A 15,491-nucleotide genomic window follows, 5' to 3' on the forward strand; every position below is an offset into this window, starting at 1 on the left:
GGTGGCCGGGAGACTACGGTCATGGCCGGAACGTCTCCTGGTTCATCACTTTCAAGCAGGCCTGGACCGAGATTTACGCCAGGCATGTGTCTTCAGGGGTGTTCCGAACCAGCTCCAAAAATGGTTCCGGGTAGTGGTCGAACTGGACACGGGACTGCAGGAGTTCCGGAGGAAGGGGGAGGACTCACTCGCGCCCCGGAAGGTAGCAGAGAAACCCAGAGACGACGGCCGTAGGACCCAAGCTCCAGTACCATGGTCCACCAGTCTGCCTTCTAGGCCGGCGTTCTGGTGTTTTCGGTGCAACCAACGAGGGCATCGGGCAGCAAAGTGTCCAGTTCCCATGCCGCAAAGTAACCCATCGACTCCCAGGAAAGCCGGTCTTACAACCAAGAAGACCACAGAACGTTCGCAGGCAGTGCAGCAACCGGAAGGGGATGCCCCCCGACGGCCGCCTCTGATGGGGGAAGAGGCAACATCCGCCACCAGGTACCAGATGGTGGCTTATGACAGTGCGGACGACTCGGCCGAGGATCCCATGGTAAGTGAGCCAGTATGTCCCTTCGCCATCCCTATCACCCTAATAAGCCCACAAACAGGTCATAGGGGGGAGTACAGGGCCCTAATTGACTCCGGTTGTACCCGCTGCCTCATCAGTAAGGATGTGGTAACCAAAGTCGGAATCCGGGTGAGACGGTTGGCTAACCCGATCCAATTCGAGCAGGTGGACAGGTCCCTTCAAGGGGGGGCTCCGGCCACTCTCATAACAGAACCTGTGAGGAGGGAGATGGGGCCATTGGGAGGTCTTCCGGTTCATTGTGGTCCCCTCCATGACTGAGGCAGTGATCCTGGGGCTTGCATGGTTGGATAAGTGGGGCTCAACAATTTGGTGGGAGGGCGGTTATTGAAACCTATGCCTGGGAGTTGGTCTCCGGCCACCAACCCTGGACCCCAAGGAGGTGGAGGGAGGCAGCAGAGGGGCAAAAGCGACCCAGGCCGGCACAGGGCAGGCGAACAGCTTTCCGGCTATGTATGCTGGCCTCATCGAGGTCTTTGGCGAACGTGAGTGCGACATCCTGCCACCCACCGACCAACCGACTACGCTATTGACATCATGCCGGGAGCAAAACTGCCTAAGCCGTGTATGTATGCGATGACACCCCGGGAGATGGAGGAATTACGTCACTACATCGACTGGAACCTGGCCAGGGGTTTCATCCAGCCAGCCCGCTCCCGGATCGCGGCGCCGGTCCTGTTCAAGGAGAAGGATGGTTCCCTCCGGTTGTGTGTGGACTTCCGCGGCATCAATGGGGTGTGTGTTGAACATATGTACCCCTTTCCATTGATGAAGGACCTCCTGGCCCATCTGGCACAGGGCAAGATATTCAACAAGCTGGACCTGCGCGAAGCATACTATCGGGTCCACATCAAGCCAAGGGACAAATGGAAGACAACCTTCAACTGCCCACTTGGTAGTTACCAGTTTCGGGTCATGCCTTTCAGATTGCAGGGAGCCCCCGTGGTATTCATGCAACTCATTAATGAAGTGTTGCATGAATACTTGTACTGCGGGGTGCTTGTATATCTGGATGATATTCTCATCTATACCACCACCATGGAGGACTATGTCAGGTTGGTGAGGCAGGTGTTGGAGAAACTGTTGAGGGCCCAGCTATTTGTGATATTGTCCAAGTGCGAGTTCCATCAATCCCGACTGGACTACCTGGGATATCGGATATCAGGGGCAGGGGTGGAAATGGACCCTGGTAAGGTCAAGAGCGTTCTGGAGTGGCAGGCACCAAGAACCTGCCGCCAACTACAGAGCTTCTTGGGGTTTGCCAATTTTTATAGACAATTCATCCCCTCATTTGCTGCGGTGGCATTGCCCCTGATAGACCTGCTACCCACCCGACAGGCCATGATAAAGTCATGCCTCAGTCAGCCGTTGGCATGGACAATGGCGTGTCAGAAATCCTTTGAGACTCTGAAGGCTCTGTTCGTGAGGGAGCCGGTTCTGCTCCACCTAGACCCTGACAGGCTATTTGTGGTACAGGCTGGTGCCAGTGACGTTGCAGTAGGGGCGGTTTTACTCCAGAGGAACAGTCAGGGATCCCTGCAACCCTGTGCCTATACGTCACGGAAACTGACAGAGACCGAACGGGCGTGGGCCATCTGGGAGAAGGAGGCGTTTGCTGTACGGTGGGTGCTCTCAACATGGCGGCACCTCCTCGAGGGGGCGAAGGAACCGTTTGAGGTCTGGACAAACCATAAGAACCTGGAAATACTGCAGGCCCCAAGACGCCTGTCCCCTAAACACGTCCGATGGGCACACTATTTCAGGTGGTTCCGGTTCCAGTTAAAGTACGTACCGGAGGGGGTGGAATTTCCTGGCCGACGCCTTGTCGAGATTGCCTCAATATAATAGCAAACGGGAGGAGGTGCAGGTGATTGTCCCCTTACCACCAGGCCGCGACGAGGGTGGTACCCCGTACGGTGGCAAGTGGCCTGGGGCACGAGCTAAGGACAGCACTCCAGGATGACCCCTGGTTACAGGACAATCCAGATCTGCTAACAAAATGGGACGGTCTGGCTTGGCGTGGTGATAAGCTCTACATTCCGCAAGCACTGAGGCAGTGGGTGCTCCAACGTTGCCACAACACGAAACAGGCAGGTCACTTCGGGTTTCTCAAGACCCTACATTTGGCAAGGCATCAATTCTCATGGCCCGGAATGAAAGCGGACATAGAGACCTACGTCCGGGGGTGCCACATCTGTGCTACCGCAAAGCCCCGTACAGGGAAGCTCCTGGAATTACTGCAACCGGTGGCGGTCCCAACCAGACCCTGGGAGGACATCGCGATGGATTTCATCGTCGAGTTGCCTGAGAGCCGTGGCTACACAGTGATTTGGACTGTTGTGGACCTTTTCTCCAAGCAGGCGCACTTCATTCCGTGTAAGGGATTGCCGTCTGCTTGGAGGCTGGCCAGGCTGTTCATTACACACGTTTACCGCCTGCACGGAGTACCCCGACGAATGATTTCGGATCAGGGGGTGCAGTTCATGGCTCGCTTCTGGTGCGAGTTCATCCGATTCATCGGATCGTCCCAGGGTCTCAGCTCGGCGTACCATCCGAGCACCAACGGGGCAGCAGAACAGGCAAATGCCATGGTGGAGCGCTGTCTGCGAAGCTATGTGTCCCACCAGCAAACGGACTGGGTAGACCTGGTGGCGTTTGTAGAGAAGGCCTATAATAATGTGGTGCATAGTAGCACCGGGCTTACTCCCTTCTGGGTGGTGCATGGCAGAGACTTTATCCCCATACCTGAGTACAACCAAGGAGATCCCTTGCCCTTTAAACCTAGGGAGTGGATGGTGCACCTGGGGTGTGTGTGGAGGGCGGTTAAGGAGGCCCTGGTGAAAGCCAGGGAAGCCACTAAGGTGCAGGCTGATAAAAAACAGAAGCCCCAGAAACCGTTCCAGGTGGGCGACCTGATTTACCTGTCTACAAAGTATCTCCGGCTACGGGTTCCTTGTAGGAAACTGGTGCCGAAGTTTCTAGGTCCCTTCCGGGTCGTTCAGATCATTAACCCGGTGGCTGTCCGACTACACCTACCCAGGTTTCTGGGAAAAATATGCCCTTATAGAGGCATCGTGGGTGAGGGAGGCAGATGTCTATGCCCCCCACTTGGTGCAAGCCTTCCATCGCTGGTGCCCTAGGAAGCCGGGTGGTGGGGATTGGCCGATCCGTCCGTTGGGGCGGACGACCACTCATGCGAGTCTTCTTTCCTTTCAGGTGGAGCCCTGGTAGAGGGAGCCGCCTGTTGAGCCCCATGGGCCTGACACTCAAAGGAGGGGGGGAACCTCACGCCGGACCGTCGCCTCCCCTTCCACCATCTCGCCAGCCGGGACTGCCAGGACTCATCATGGCCTGCCTTGCCGCCGCCTGGACTGGGTCTGGGTCCGGGGGGGCGCCAGCTGAGGGACGCAGGAGTTTGGTGCCGCTGCAACCTCCTGGCCACCCTCTTCACCGGTGGGAGCTGCTGCCGGGACGCTGCCAGTTGTCCGGTGCCTCGGCACATTGACGAGGAGAATACTCCCGGCGGCTGTGAAGAGGGGACTCCCCACAGGCCATGGTGCGAGGCAAGGACAGGCGGCACAGTGCCGTGGGAAGCGGCGGAACAAGGGGAGGGGCTACCTGGTTCCTGGCAATTTGGACGCTGGAAGCCTGCCTGGGACCTGCTCCAGTGAGCCATCCGATGCATGGCGAGGAAAGAAAGCGATTTCCCGACTGGCTGCTTATGAGCTCTGCATGCCGGATGCTGGCTTGCAGACTGGGGGGTGGGGCTGCAACACGGAGAGGCTATGTAAAGCGCTGGGAGCAGTTCACTCCCAGCGCTAACTTTCTCCAGTATGAAATAAATCATCTGTCACCTGTACCTTGCCTGCTGCTTTTTCTTGAGTACAGAGAAGGATGTCTTGACAATATTGCACTCTTTTTACAAGGAGAGATGGAGCAGAATTACATTTTCATACCTATTTCCTTTCATAGATATGATATTCCAAAATTCAAATAAATTTGTAGTTCCTCAGAACTGCAAGCATTTTGTTTAATTCTACATGGTATTGTCCTGCTTGGTTTTCTGTTAACTGAGATTCCAGAGTGAAGGATTTTCTGAAGTGAGGTGATTAGTCCCAAGTTCTTCATTGACGAAATATTAGCCACATGTGTTTTAAGTATTTACAGTGCTTCATGTGCATGATCTAGTTCAGCAAAGGTAACAGGAGGCTTTTGAGAGATACTGTGCCCACCAGGCTCCCTATTTCATCTCGCTTTTTAAAATATTTTTTTGATTAAAAAAATAAAACAGGAGGAAGATGAAATATTGCAGAAAAAAGCACAGATATTTTCAGGAATGCATTTGGATCTCGCAAAAGATTATAGGAGGCATCTTGTGGAAATGATACTTTGCCTTCTGTTAGGCGGATGTTTTATGATTGCTGGTGTCCATTATAGCAGCCATTTTGTGAACAGGAATATCTTCCCTGACAGCCATTTTTCCACAAAATAATTTTGAAATTCCAAGTGTGCTTTCCCAAAAGGTTGCTTATCCCTGATCTAACTGTAACTTTTATAAATAATACTGTAAGATAAACTTACATCATTGCTGCTTCTTTTAGCTGGGCTGACTGACATGAGAGCTGAAATGCAACCCAAAGCTAGTTGATGGCAAATGTTAGATATGATCTGAGGGATAGATGGGGAACTCATCAAATTTGCAGACGACATGAAGCTGGCAGGAATAGCCAATATTCCAGGAGATAGGTTTAAGATACAGAAGGATCTTGAACACTGGGCCCTATCTAACAAAATGAAATTCATTGGTGAAAAAAGTAAGGATCTACATTTAGGCAAGAAAAAACAAATGCACAGGTACAGTATAGATGGTACCTGGCTCAATAGTAGTAATTGTGAGAGGGATCTTGTAATCCTAGTGGACAATGACTTAAATATGAGCCAGCAGTGTGCTGCAGCTGCCAAAAAAAGCTCATGCAGTCCTAGGTTGCATTAACAGGGATAGAATCAAGATCACGTGAAGTGTTGATACCACTTTACAATGCCTTGGTAAGGCCACACTTGGAATACTGCATCCAGTTTTGGTTGCCACAATGTAAAAAAGATGTTGAGACTCTAGAAAGAGTGCAGAGAAGAGCAACAAAGATGATTAGGGGACAGCAGGCTAAAACGAGAGAAGCAACTTAGAATTAAATTAGAACAATTAATCAGTGGAACAACTTCCCTCCAGAAGTTGTGAATGCTCCAACACTGGAGGTTTTTAAGAAGAGATTGGACAACCATTTGCCTGAGCAGGGAGTTGGACTAGAAGATCTCCAAGATCCCTTCCAACTCTGTTATTCTGGTTTATTTCTTAGTCTTAAAATTATCCTCTCAGCCTTTGAGCTATCCCAGTTAATTAAACCCAGAGCTGAAGTTCTGTTCCAGAGCCTTTACAGAAGAAGTGGAATCATCCGTCCCTTATTGGTGATATTCCTATTTCTGTTGTTCTTTCCTTAGGTGCCGCCTGTTGCAACACAGAATCCTGAGGAAGACCCAGAACAAGAACAGCAGAATGATGAGTTGCAGCTGCAAGAAGTTGAGAGGCAGGAGGAGGCACCAGTGCAAGCAGAAGGTGGAGGAGCTTCAAAAGAGGGTGCATGGAGTGCCTGTGTGGGCATCAAGCAATATACAGAAGCCTAAGGCTGGTGAGAGGTGGGGGAAAACTGTGCATTTGGCAGCTGTTGCACTTTGGTCTAAACTGTTTGTTTTAATACTAAATTTGTAGCAAACTCCAGCAACCCAAGATTTCACTGATTCTCTTTCTTCGTGTGACCTTTTAGAGGCCTTTTACTTTCTGCTCTTTCCATTTTACACTCCGTCCCCTTTTCTTGTTATTTTTTTTTCTTTGATCCTCCTTTTCCTCCATGAGCCAAGAATCCTGCATTGTAACCTAGTTTAGACTTTTCCCTTTGGGCCTCTCTTTCCCATTCTGTTTTGATAAAAGACAACACATCATCTGCACCATCACACCTTTTATCTGTGACTCACCCAGCACCTTCCTTTTTCTTGGACTCTTTTTGCTAAGGTATAGGTATCTGGACTGAGACCATTTTGAATTTGTCTTCCAAAATAAGCCTCATGATTCTGAGAAATGGAGTATCACAGTAGAAGATTAAAGGCAAGAGAAAAGGGGCTGTTAACTGACTTCTAAACATACAAAGCAGCCTTTAAAAAAATGAAATGGAGAGTGACCATTCTGACTTGGCTGTAGCTTTTCTTATGAGTAGTACTTTTCTACCTCTGTTCTTTGAGATATCATTAACTGGACAAGTCAGAGATTGAATTTGGTTGTCTCTGCATGCCAATTATGTGCTATGCTTTTGGCAGCTACTCATCCTTCCATCTCCCTTCTATTCTTACTTATATTGTGATCTAAAACAAAAACCAAAGCTTCATATTGCAAAAAAATCACCCTGTCTTTGCTGAGGGCAAATTTTGCAATCGGCATCTTCTATCTTTGTTACTCAATTGTATCAAGAGATCTCCTTTTTCTTGCCAATCTTCCTTTTATATGGAACCAGAATGATCCGTAATGTGATATCTCCTTCCTGGATTTGGGAAGGGTTTTGATATTGCTTCTGCTGGGAAGAATGTCTCCTTTCCTACTTGAGTCCTGCCTGCTTCGGAGAGTACATTGCCTGTCAGCTCTATTATGTATTCCCTCTACTTTGGCTGTTTTTCAGCTCTAGATTTTTGTTTTTCCTTTAGCCCTTTCCTTCTCTTTTCTCTTTGTTCCTATAAACGCAACAGACCTTCTGCCATGGTCATCAATAGCAGTTTATTGTTTGTGGAAGTATCTCCCCAATGGCTGGGGTCAAACCAGTGCTGGTCTCCAGTGGCACATCAGTTCATCATTTTGTTTCCCCTCCCAAGATGTCTCCTGAGTCAGTGACCACAACCTGTGCAGCCCTTGTTGCCTCCCTGGGTTGGACCCCATACAATAACCACATGCATTGGGGCAAATTGGGGGACAAAAGAGCAGGATACTGCATTTTGGGGTTTCCTGACTGGATCCAAAAATGGAAATAGGCAAAAGATATAACTCTTCTTCTCTTCCCCTTCTAGATCTTAATAGGGGGAAAGCCAGACAATCAAATGAGAAAGGGGTGCCCAATTCCCCCCCCCCCCATACAAAGTACTCAGGTATCTCCCCTCAAGACCGGTAGATGGGAAAAAGAGTGAGTTGTCTCTGGATGAAGAAGAACAACAGTCATTCCCCAAATCCATCAGGTGCTTCCAAAAAATCAGATTTTCCTGAGTATTTCAGGAAAGTTTGTAAACTTCTTGGTCTCAGGAAGCCAGAACCTGTCACTCCCTCATATTCCAAGACATTCAGTGATGTTCTTGAAGTAGAAAAGGTATGTGAGGGCTGGCTCTCCATGGTCTTGAAACCTCATACTTCCCTTGAGACTGCCCTAGAATGTCTCATACCTCTACAGTGAATGTTCCTGTGGCAGAAGTTGCATTTCATTTCACAAACATGTGAAAGATGCACCCACAAATTCCCAAAGACAGGAAAACAGAGATGCCCTCAACACAAAGCAAATATGTTCCCAGTTATAAGAACCAGCCTCTTGTGGGGGAAAAGACAGAATTTGCTTCTTCCTCTCTTAGGATATTTGTGGGTACACTCATCCCATAAGGCAATAGTACACAATACAACAAATATGTAAGCTTATTGAATAAAAGCTTGAATATAGTTGTTCATTTCATATATTTCTCAATTCTTCCACAGCTAAATAGAGGTACACATTACTGATCAACCCAATTTCCCCAAATAATATAAGCAGAAATGTTATCTAAATAAATTATTAGTTACTAAAAGTTGTTTGAAGGTCCTTGACTGGATTTCCAAGAGCGGAAAAGACAGTGGGAGAAGTATGAGGGAAAAGTATCAAACCAAATATAATAAATTAGCTCTTACCTGCACTCTTTCCACACATTCCCAGAGAGTTCTCCTTCATCTCCTGTTTTATAGCCTAAAAGTATTGGACCTTGATCAGCTACTTTTCATCAATCTTATTATAAATCTTGTTACAATTTGGAAATTGTAGAAACTATTTGAGCAGTTCTTAATTGTGGAAGATATTCTTTTTTATTTTTTATCCTGTCTTGTATTATTATTATTATTATAAATAACTCAAAGCAGCAAATATAACTAATACTCCTTACTCATTGTAGTTTCCGAACAATAATCTTGTGAGTTGGGCTGAGAGAGAGAGAGACTGGCCAAAATCACCCAGTCACTTTTATGTCCAAGGTAGAACTAGAACTTACAGTTTCCCGGTTTCTAGCCTGGGTGCCTTAGCTGCTAGGCCAAACTGGCTCTCTAGTACTTTACAAGTGGCATTTCTTGGTACTTTTAATCTTTTCATCATTCTTTGATATTCATTGCTTTAGTGTACTCAGTCATACTATTGAATTTCCATGCATCTAGGTTTTGGATGGATTGTATATACTTTATTAAACTAAATATTTATTATATAGTTTATTAAGCTTATTACCCGTTATGATTATTAGAAGAGGCCGTTTGCTGGTCATACATTCTACAAAATGTATACATTCAACTGAAATAGCAATTGCCTATGGATCAACTAGCTTAAATCACTTTTCAGTACACCTTTACTACCTCAGTCATGGCCAAGGCTTCTACTCTATGATGCAAATAGAAAACTGGATCCAAATTATCTCAAGAAATCAGACTGGGAAAAGAAGATGCTCATACAAATTATGAACAACTAGCTAAGGCTGATGCTGCTTTCATGGTGGATTCTTAGCCAGAGGTAAGGCAGTTAGTGTTGCCTCAAGGAAGTAATGGTGGCTGACAAATAGGAAGGTAACCCTAAACTCAAATTGGGCCTAATATTGGGTGTGTATATATGGTAACTTTGGTCAGTCAGAGGTAAGGACACACCCTAGCAAAAAAGAGTTCTTCATCAACACTCTGTTCCTGGACCCTTAGCTTTATGACCACTTTTTGCTAGAAATAAATTGTAATCTTTTTCTTCTGCCCCAATTCCAAGATTTAATTAAAAAGGATTAGCACATACTGGACATTGGATGACCAGTCAAGATCTACCTGAGCAAAATAGAGAAATTCAAACTCTTTTTCTTTGGAAGATTTCTCAGAACTATAAAGCCACATTGTTCATGATCACCAGATGGATCAAAACTTGCATCAGACATTCCCATGAGACCTAGAACAAGGCTGCCCTATAGGGAATTGTAGCCCACTCACCTAGAAATATGGTCTCTTTGACAGCCCTTAATAGTAGTGCCCACTTGTGAGACATATGTGGAGTTTCCATGTAGAACTCTGTGTCTTTCTTTGTGAAACTGTAAACCTCACTTGTGTCTCTTGGCGAAAAGCATTATAAAAATTACAGAAGATACCTCATAACAAGAACTAGGATTCCATCTTCAGAGACAGCAGTGGTATATTTCATGGTAGGAAAACTGTATAATGAACTTACTGTGAATGTTTTTTTTTTACAATGGGGATAGAACATTCAACCCATCCTGATACATTAGAAAGAGAAAATATTTGCCCACAAAGATCTATAGTCTAACGTATACACTGTTTATGCACTTCTTAGGTTTTCTTTTCTTCCTTTGTGATCTGGAATATCAGTCCAAAACTGGGATGGAGAAAACAATGTCAGATATTTTATAGCTTTGCCTATGCAATGAATGGGAAGGACAAACTCTTTAGAATGTCATGTCTTTATTGTAAAAAAAAGAAGACCTTCACTGTAAATCTAATTTTCTGTTCCTATTCTCTCACCTAATAACTTTGAAGACTACAAAGTTAAATTTGATATTCCCAAGGAAATCAAGTTTTGGACTAGATTACCAGCAGCAATCCAGTCCTGATTTAAGTACTCTTAAAACCATTGATTTCATCTGTAATCAGAATAGAGAATATGGTAATCGGCCTTACCATTTAAGGTTTTCTAATACTGTCTGGCTCATTCTATAGGAAGAATACTGTTATTGGTCTTTTGTATAGAGGTACTTATATTTACCCTCTTCTCAATGTATCTACTTGTCTCATGGAATAAACTCTTTGCCGATGAGCAACACTGGCCTCTTCCAAGGAATATGGGTTTGACACATACCGGTAGATGAGCTTTGACTTTTGTTGTAAAGGAAGGATCAAGGCATCCCTAAGGCTCAACTCACAGAGCTGTCCTTTCTGTGTGATCATCTGCAATGGGAGGTTTTAGCAGAAGAAGGTTTCTTAATCTTTTGTTTCTGCAGGAATGTCTTGGCTCTCTGCTATGGCCCGAAGGTCAGGTAGTCTTTGAGACCACTGGTGCTCTGTATTCACCTGGTTCCCCCTGCCCTCCAGCTGCTTTTTATCTTTTCTCTTGCATCCTGTTCATTTGTTTTGTCCTCACTTCTTCTGTTTCCTGACCTTGTTCATCCTTGCTGCTTTTTTAAGCTGTTACAAACCAGATGTCTCAGGATATGATGCTAATGATGATCAATGTCTCTCTCTTTTTAAAGTTAACTTTTAAATCTTTATTTTTGTACTGTTATTTAAAAAAACAATGGGGTGGGTTGTTAGAATAAGATGAAATATTGTATTTTCCAGTTTCTAAGCAGCACCCTCTAATTGCTGTATGTTCTGCTATTTGGCAAAATACTGGATTACTTTTCTTACCCTTCTGGTATTGTTGGGAAATGCACTTTCAGGAACTAATTTTTCATGGCCCCCCAAATTGACTTTTCATGCTGTCACAGCTTCCCCTGCTGGGGGAACAAAGTAATACAGACAGAACTTTCTTCTAGCCTTGCAAGTTTCAGGGTTGCTCAGTGTGGGAATAGACGAAGTTCTGGAAAGGACCTCAGGAGCGTTTAACAATGAATGTCCTGCATCCTGCTGCAAATGGCAATCCCTGTTGCTCTTTGTGGGCAGCCATCTCTATTAAATGAGTTCTAACATTTTGGCATGCAGGAATATCCTTGCAGTGTAAAAAAGAAGAAGCATGAAGTGATGCAGTCCCTCCAATCTTTGGTCTTTGCATTGCACATTGTGTTTTTTGAGAGTTCCATTTTTAGCTGCAAAGGGCAGCATAAGTTGTGTAAGAAAATACATCCCTTTGGATAGAAAGAAACCAGCTGGAGTGTTTCTCCTTCAGTAGATATGCTTCTAGATGGAGAGCTTGGCTTGTGTTCAAATAACAATTCTTCCTTGGGAGCAGATCCAATAATAAATCTTACGCCTTTAGACTGAGGAGAGAGAGTGTTGTCCTTCTTGAACAAGATTTTATTATTCCTGAAAGTACATCACTAAGCAGATCACATTGGCTTGGTGTGAACTGCACCAGATTTTACTGAAACACAGCAGTGTCTGAGAAGGTCAAGAGAGGTGTTGCAGGTTGGGGAGGGGCAATCTTGTAATGCAAACCCCATCACTTTTGTACACATGCTGTGACATCATAATATGTACCAAAGGGTAGACTTTGCAGTGCAGTTTGACTTTTTTTCAATGTGATGAAGACAAGCTGTGGTGGATGTTGTTGCTGAAACATACCCCATGAAGATCTAAAGGCAAGCAAACTGCAACATGACAAATATTTCATTTTTCCAGCCTGTTGTAATTCATTAGCTTTTCCAGATTTGCCATCTGGTAAGCAGAGCAAGGGAGTGGGTGGCAGGAACTCCAAGAGAACACCCTAGAGAAGAGGGGCTGGTTTTGTTTTCTTTATATGTGTACCATTCAGTGGAAGACCTGAAAGCACGTCCAAGTGGGCAGCTTTAAAGATATACAAATGTCCTCTAGCATGCAACTAGCCAGCCCAGGAGAAGAAGATGGATTTGACTCAGCAATACCGTTGGTTTGATTTTTACCTGGCTGATCAATTTCACTTCTGTTTATCTTGTGGTTGCCATCTGTATGGCTGTTTGGAGATACCTTTTTTAAAAAAAAATGTCCTTAGGAATAGAAATTAGGAGCAGAAATATATAGTGGGGAGATGGAGATATATGTCCTCTAATCCTGCCCCTTCCAACCTATTGTATAATTCTGTTAAATTTCTATGGGATTGGGGATGGTTCACAAATTCAGGTTCCCAGATACACACAACTGTAACTGCAATTGCCAGATTTTTTTTTAATTCACATTTTCTCCATCCCAAAAAGTCAGGCCAAAGGGAAGCTCATACATTCTTCCCTATACCTTTTCTTTTTCATGATACTTGAGAAGGGCTAGTCACAATACTCTAATGGACGAGCATCTGCCCTTTGAAACACTTGAATGCATGCGTTTCTGCATGCCCACACAGCCACCTATGTACATGCTTCATTTCAGTGCTCCAGGAACTATCATAACCATTTATGTAAATCAGCAGGACAAATATTACTTCTAATATAAAGCCACACGTTTACTACAAAGATATCCATAATTCTGTTAATTGAGACAGCAATTTTTAAATTGTGTCCAAGGATGCTGTGTAAAAACTCTTGAATAAATTTCACTATCTCATTACTATGTCTCATGTTCTTGTGCCCTCAGAGAATATGTACTCATCAGAATGTGCATAGGAAACACATCCTTCCATAATGGCATTTGATTCCACCAACTCATTTATTTTGCTGGAAATATAACTTAAGATTCTAGAGGAAGAGAAGAAGAGCTAAAAGGTTGAAACCCAACTAGTTAGGCCTGAGGCTGTGGGTCTTAAGAGCTGTTTTATGTTAAGATGGTCTCAGATTAGGATGCATTTTTCAGATCTTAACATTGCATTTTCCAGTGCTATAAAGAGCAAGGAGATCTATTTTTCCAGCTTCTAATATTGAAAAGAAAGTATGTTTCATGAAATTTATTTTCTTTGAATGTCACTGTCCATTCATATGGCTTTGAAACCTTAGGCTGTGTTCAGAAAACATACTAAATTAAATGTGTTTTTCCAAATATAGTTAAGAACCAATTGGAATTTATTCATTAAACCATAACTCATTTAAGGAAACCCTGACTTAGTAAGGTATGCAATCTCGGCCATAATTTTATCGATTAAGGAGTCTGGATTTTAAACCTTTACCAAAACACCCACAGTCTTAACCTCTCTGAAGTATTTAGAAGTTTTTTAAAGACATTGCCAGTTAGAAAAAATGTTCCAAGAATGAATTCAGCCATTTATATGCAACTATTCATTTCATGAAAACGTGAATTCAATTTTATGATTGAAGAAGTGCCACTAGGTACACTTTCAATATTAAATAATGCACTCTCAAAAGCTATTGATTCAAACCAAGCACGAATGGTCTTATCAGGTTGAAGTAGCAGCTTCAAGAACCTGCTATAAGTCAGGAAAGAATAACAAAATAGTTACTGGTTTTTAGTTTGTGTGTTCTTTCTGCCCTCTGGTGGAAAGCAGACGTTCTTAAAAGATTTGGCCCCCTTCAGAGCCAAAACAATTTGGACTAGCTTAGAATGCTGTGAGCAGTTTCTGGTGGTACCAAAATTGTGTTTATTTATCAAATGTATATAACCACCCATATCACAAGAAGTGTGTCTTTAATTAGTTCTGAAACCAAGTTGATTGGTTTGGAATTAACAATAACAGAGTTGGAAGGGACCTTGGAGGTCTTCTAGTCCAACTCCCTGCTCAAACAAGAAATCTTATACCATTTCAAACAAATGGTTGTCCAATCTCTTCTTAAAAACCTCCAGTGTTGGAGCATCCACAACTTCTGGAGGCAAGTAGTTCCACTGATTTATTGTTTTAATTGTCAGGAAATTTCTTCTTCGTTCTAGGTTGCTTCTCTCCTTGATTAGTTTCCATCCATTTCTTCTTGTTCTGTCTTCAGGTGCTTTGAAGACTAGGTTGACCCCCTCTTCATTGATTATAAATAAGCATGGGGCAATTGCTAGCTGCCTATCAGTCTAAACAAAACATGGGGAAGAATCACCCTAGAATGATACTACAAGCACATTACCAACTTAATAAGGTCCTCTGCTGTGTTTACCAGCTCTTCTATTTTTGAAGAGATGGTAATTCTACTTCAGATTGAGTCTAGTAGCTTCAACCCATATCTTAATGCTAGCCTGCCACTGTCCTGCTACATTTAAAGTCATTGTAATATCATTGTAAGGAGTATGTTCAAGTTGATGGGATGTTAAAGTAAAAGCTCTACAGTTTTTGCTGAGGACAAATACGCCATAACCGTGCAAGTAAAAAAAAAAAAGATAAATTTATGCTGTGCAACAAACATCCTCTTGTTGACAAGAGGCGCATTAGTATTGGAAACCTCTGAAGCATGTTTATATCATTTTCAGGATAGTTTCATTATAATTTCTGTACAAAACTATAGCTCTGAACATAAGCTGAGGCTATTCAGTTACAGATTCCTTGCATTTATTGACAGAATTTCTCTTTTGCTGTCAAATGATGTGAGGTGCCTGAAATCTATTTAAATTTGCAGTAAACATTTTGACTGCAAAACAGCTCTTGCTCTTCAGTCCAGATCGATGAAATGATCTCATGCAAGGCAGAGAATCTCAATTTTGTAAAGGGAGTCAATCTACCTGGATGCTGTAAGTAGAAGCAGGTTGTTTTGATCTGGCTGCCTACTTGTTTCTGGGAGAACTAAAAGGGAATGGCTGTCAGTTATCATGCACTGTCAAGACATGGATGGTCAATCAGTTGGCCAGGGAAAGGGATCACCAGATCAGCCATTTTGTGCAGGCAGGGCCATTATGCAAACATGGGACAACATACTCTGTTTTCTGATTTGGCTTTTTAAGGATTTTTATTGCCAGTCTTAAATTAAAAGGTGTCTCCTACCTTATCCACAAAGTAGTTTGGGGTGAAGCTGCAGTAGGTGAGTGACTACTGCCGGATAAGGATGTGACCTTGAAATACATTTGTAT

General features: G+C 44.0%; 1 protein-coding gene across 1 annotated transcript in view; it reads left to right on the plus strand.

Annotated features, from left to right (window-relative positions):
• Positions 1–6,433, plus strand: part of KCTD17 (potassium channel tetramerization domain containing 17) — a 32,733-nt gene extending 26,300 nt beyond the window's left edge. Inside the window, exon 6 of the mRNA XM_015831934.1 lies at positions 6,071–6,433. Within this exon, the coding sequence (XP_015687420.1) occupies positions 6,071–6,253 (183 nt within the window). The 3' untranslated portion in view covers positions 6,254–6,433. The remainder of the gene's footprint in view (positions 1–6,070) is intronic.
• The last annotated feature ends 9,058 nt before the right edge of the window (positions 6,434–15,491 follow it).

This window comes from Protobothrops mucrosquamatus, unplaced genomic scaffold (genome assembly GCF_001527695.2).
Source record: "Protobothrops mucrosquamatus isolate PMUCROS unplaced genomic scaffold, P.Mucros_1.0 scaffold_22, whole genome shotgun sequence".
Lineage (NCBI taxonomy): Eukaryota > Metazoa > Chordata > Lepidosauria > Squamata > Viperidae > Protobothrops > Protobothrops mucrosquamatus.